This window comes from Barbus barbus (genome assembly GCF_936440315.1).
Source record: "Barbus barbus genome assembly, chromosome: 39".
Classification (NCBI taxonomy): Eukaryota; Metazoa; Chordata; class Actinopteri; order Cypriniformes; family Cyprinidae; genus Barbus; species Barbus barbus.
In genome coordinates this window covers 4,314,291-4,318,284 of record NC_136717.1, presented here as the reverse complement: position 1 = coordinate 4,318,284, position 3,994 = coordinate 4,314,291, and the positions used below count along the sequence as shown (strand labels likewise).

The following is a 3,994-nucleotide window of genomic DNA, read 5'->3' as shown; positions in this document are numbered from 1 at the left end:
ATGAATATACTGAGAAACATTGCCTCCATATTTTACAGACTTTCACCCAGCAAACTGACTCTAATTCATCAAGGTCCTCCAAAACGATTTCGTCTAGAGACAAAGAGAAGAGTGCTTGATGAAAGTGGGAAAGTCAGAAAATGGACTTATGGGAAAAAAGACACCAGTAAACCAAACAAAATTGTTCTATTGGTGGGAGAGACTGGAGCTGGCAAGACAACTCTCATCAACACCATGGTCAACTACTTACTGAAGGTGAGGTTTGAGGAAAAAATATGGTATGAAATCACAGAAGAAGAAGCCAAAGATCAATCAGAATCACAAACCTCTGAAATCACCATGTATCAGGTCTGTCCTGTAGAGAGTCCCATATCTCTCACTATCATTGATACTCCAGGCTATGGAGACACTAGAGGACTGGACAAAGATCTGGAAGTTGCTGCAAATTTAGCCACTCTGTTTCAGAGCAGTGATGGAGTTCGTGAAGTTGATGCTGTGTGTTTTGTGATTCAAGCATCTAAGAATCGTCTCTCAGACAGACAGCATTACATTATCAGTTCAATTCTGTCTTTGTTTGGAAAAGACATTGTGGACAACATTGTGTTTTTAATCACACACTCTGATGGTCTGCCACCCAAAAACGTCCTCAGTGCCATCAATAAAGTTAAAATCCCCTGCAAAAGAGACAAAAGTGGCCAACCTGTGCATTTCCTATTCAACAATCGGCAGGCTGATGCCCAAAACAATGAGAGCCGTTACCGTCGTGCTCAAATAGATGCTTGGGAAAGCAGCATGGCAGATATGGAGCAATTTCTTCAGTCTCTGGATGAAAATAACAGAAAAAGTTTAGAGTTGACTTCAGATGTCCTCATTGAGCGCATTCGATTAGAAGCATTAATCTGCAATTTACAGCTGCGAGTTGAAGAGAAAGAGTCCAAGAAATCTGAAAAAATTCAGATTCAGGAAGCAATGAAACTAAACAAGGAAAAGATTGAAAGGGATGCAAACTTTAACATTAGAGTCAAAAAGACAATCAAAGTGAAGGTGCCCATTGAAAGTGCTTCATGGAAGAACAGGAAGGCGACAATATGCACCGTCTGTGAGGAAAACTGCCATGAGTTTGACTGCTGGTGGGCTTCTGATCCCAGCAATTGTGAAGTCATGAAGAAAGGCTACTGCACTGTGTGCACTGGGAAGTGTCATCACAGCAAACATGTCAAAGATAACAAGAAATATGTCATCAGCTCCTCGAATGTTGTGATGCAATCAGATGAATTAAAGAAGGGATATGAAAATGCTAAAGCCAAGAGGTTTTCTGTTGTAATGGATGATCTTGACAAAGATCTGCAGGAGCTTGAGGATCAAAAGTCAGTTCTTCTGTTCAATGCCTACAAGACCATCAAGAATCTGTCTCAGATCGCATTAAAACCAGACTCTGCCTTCACTCTTCAGCATCTCGACTTCTTCATCCCCAGATTGAAGGAGGCTGGGAAAGAAAACTGGGTCAGAGAGCTTGAGGAAATGAAAAGAACCGCTGAAGCTGAGGAAGCAAATAAAGATGCTCTGAGTTACTTTAAAGCTGGCCTGGCAAAACTTTTCCTCGGTATGAAAATCTGAGAAGACAAGAGATGAATCAATGAAAATAAATAAGACTGCTTAAAATGAGCATTCTGTACATCTGAAAATTAGAAATTTCATTTAATCATAGTATCAAGCTCTTTTAGGCTTTATTTAAAAGGCAAGGCACTCCAATCCAGTCTGTTAGTTTATGAACTGTTATAATAAATCAATATCAGTAAATTTGAGGCGTACTAGATGGTTGCTATAACAGAAATGTTTGCATCTGTGGATGATGATGTATTTAATTTTGAACTCTTCTATATTTTATATACATCAATTGCTGTCTTTACTGTTATTTCCATCAGATTATCGGTCTCTCTACATCAAAATGCTTGTTTAATAAAATAAAATATGAGACATTTATGACTTTCTTTTTTCCCTGGGCAAGCTACAGTAGAAGACCTCCTTTTCCTCAGGCTAGGCTAGTGAAAATGAATTAGAGAAAACACTGACAACTGAATTCAGGAAATTTCAGTGGTAGGCTTTGATACATATTCATGTAGCCTATTAAACTCCCCGTAACTCACAAACTCCAAACTCGCCGTGACCGTTTTCGCTCATTGTCAGCCTCTGCTTTTCTGCAAAAGACTGAAGCTCCACGTGAATTGATCTCAGATTCACAACTGACTCACTTTTGGCAATAAAGGAGGTTGTTCAATTTGGTTTGAAGCATCACTGTCAGCAAAAGTGTAAAATGCCTAGATCTATTGTGACTCAGATGTATTATACACTTGACCAGAAGGGGGGAGTCTTTATCTTTATACTTTGTTTTTTTTGTAATGAATGAATTAGTCTTTATTGTCATTGTTAGCAGCTTTTTAAGACACCAGTAGAGAACGATAAGTAATAAATAAATAGATAGATAAAAGAAACAAACTATAAAGTCAAGTCACCTTTATTTATATATCTGTATTCAATACAGATTGTCAAAGCAGCTTAATGGTGTCAAACAGGAAAATAGTTTGTCAGTAATGCAAGAGGACAATAACAAATAGTTAATTTTTCAGTAAGTCAGTTCATTGATGATTCAGTGATAGCATCATCTAGTTCAACTCTCTTCCAATAGTGTCTGTGCAATCAGTCAAGTGTCGCCAACTAAGCAAGGAACCAAAACTCCATCGGTGACAGAATGAAGAAAAAAACCTTGGGAGAAACCAGGCTCAGTCGGGGGCCAGTTCTCCTCTGGCCGGACGAACCAGCAGTTTGTTCCAACTCATCTGGTTCCCGTGGTCTTGTGTGTATGGTCATCAAATTCTTCACTGGGGATCTGTCTCTGGGGTTCATCTAAGTGTCCTGATCTCCACTGACATTCAGGGCTGTGGAGGTCGTCTCTAGGTGCTGATCCACCTTCTGATCTGGATACAGACTGGATCTGGGTGGCTATGGTGACCTCGGAATAAGAAAGAAACAGACTAATATTATCATAGATGCCATTCTTCTTACGATGTAACAAGTACATCGGGTGTTATGGGAAGTGTTCCCGGTTCTGGTTGACCTAATCAATGCAGCCTAACAATCCTTTAACAGATTTGAATTGTAGAAATGTGTTAATATATTATGTGTATTATGTGGCGTTCAGTGGTAGAGCATTGTGTTAGCAGTACAAAAGGTTGTGGGTTCAATTCCCAAGGAACACACAAACTGATTAAAAAAAAAAAAAGTATAGCCTGACTGCACGGTCGCTTTGGATAAAAGTGTCTGCTAAATGCATAAATGTAAATGTAATGTGTTTGCCTGGTTAAAGAGATGGGTCTTTAATCTAGATTTAAATTTAAATCAAATCAAATCAAATCACTTTTATTGTCACATCACCACAGCACGTGTGCCTTCGTGAGTGAAATTCTTGAGAGCGTGCTCCAGACACTGCAGAAACAATTTACATATAGACAATTTACATATAAACAATTTACATATAGACATTACCATACATACGTACAGACTTATACAGATGACAATGTGTAATATACACATACATATACTCAGTACACATAGTGTACTATTAGACAGACATACAGTTACCGATACACATTATACACAGTATGTAGTACACATTCTACGTTATATACACACAGTAATATGCGAAGATGCAGCAGATTATATATAAACCGGGTGTGCAATGTCATGGATGTGCATTGGAGGGTATCCAGTGCTGGCAAAAAGATTGTTGTATTTGTGCAGTAGTGTACTGGTAGTCCAGTTTGAACTGTATTGGAATTAAAGTGCAGTGCGTGGTATATTGTAAAGTGGGAGTGTGCTGTAGGGTGTATTAGTTTTTACTGTTCATTAGCCTGATAGCCTGAGGAAAAAAGCTATCCCTCAGTCGGCTAGTGCGGGATCGGATGCTGCGGAGACGTCTTCCTGAGGGCAGCAGAGA

General features: G+C 39.1%; 1 protein-coding gene across 1 annotated transcript; it reads left to right on the top strand.

The window, feature by feature from the left end:
- LOC306858486 (uncharacterized protein) lies at positions 1-1,617 on the top strand (the record flags this gene model as incomplete). The annotated part of the gene is made up of 1 exon (XM_079399053.1): positions 1-1,617. One exon carries the CDS (start codon positions 1-3, stop codon positions 1,615-1,617), a length of 1,617 nt encoding a protein of 538 aa, XP_079255179.1.
- Positions 1,618-3,994: the final 2,377 nt, after the last annotated feature.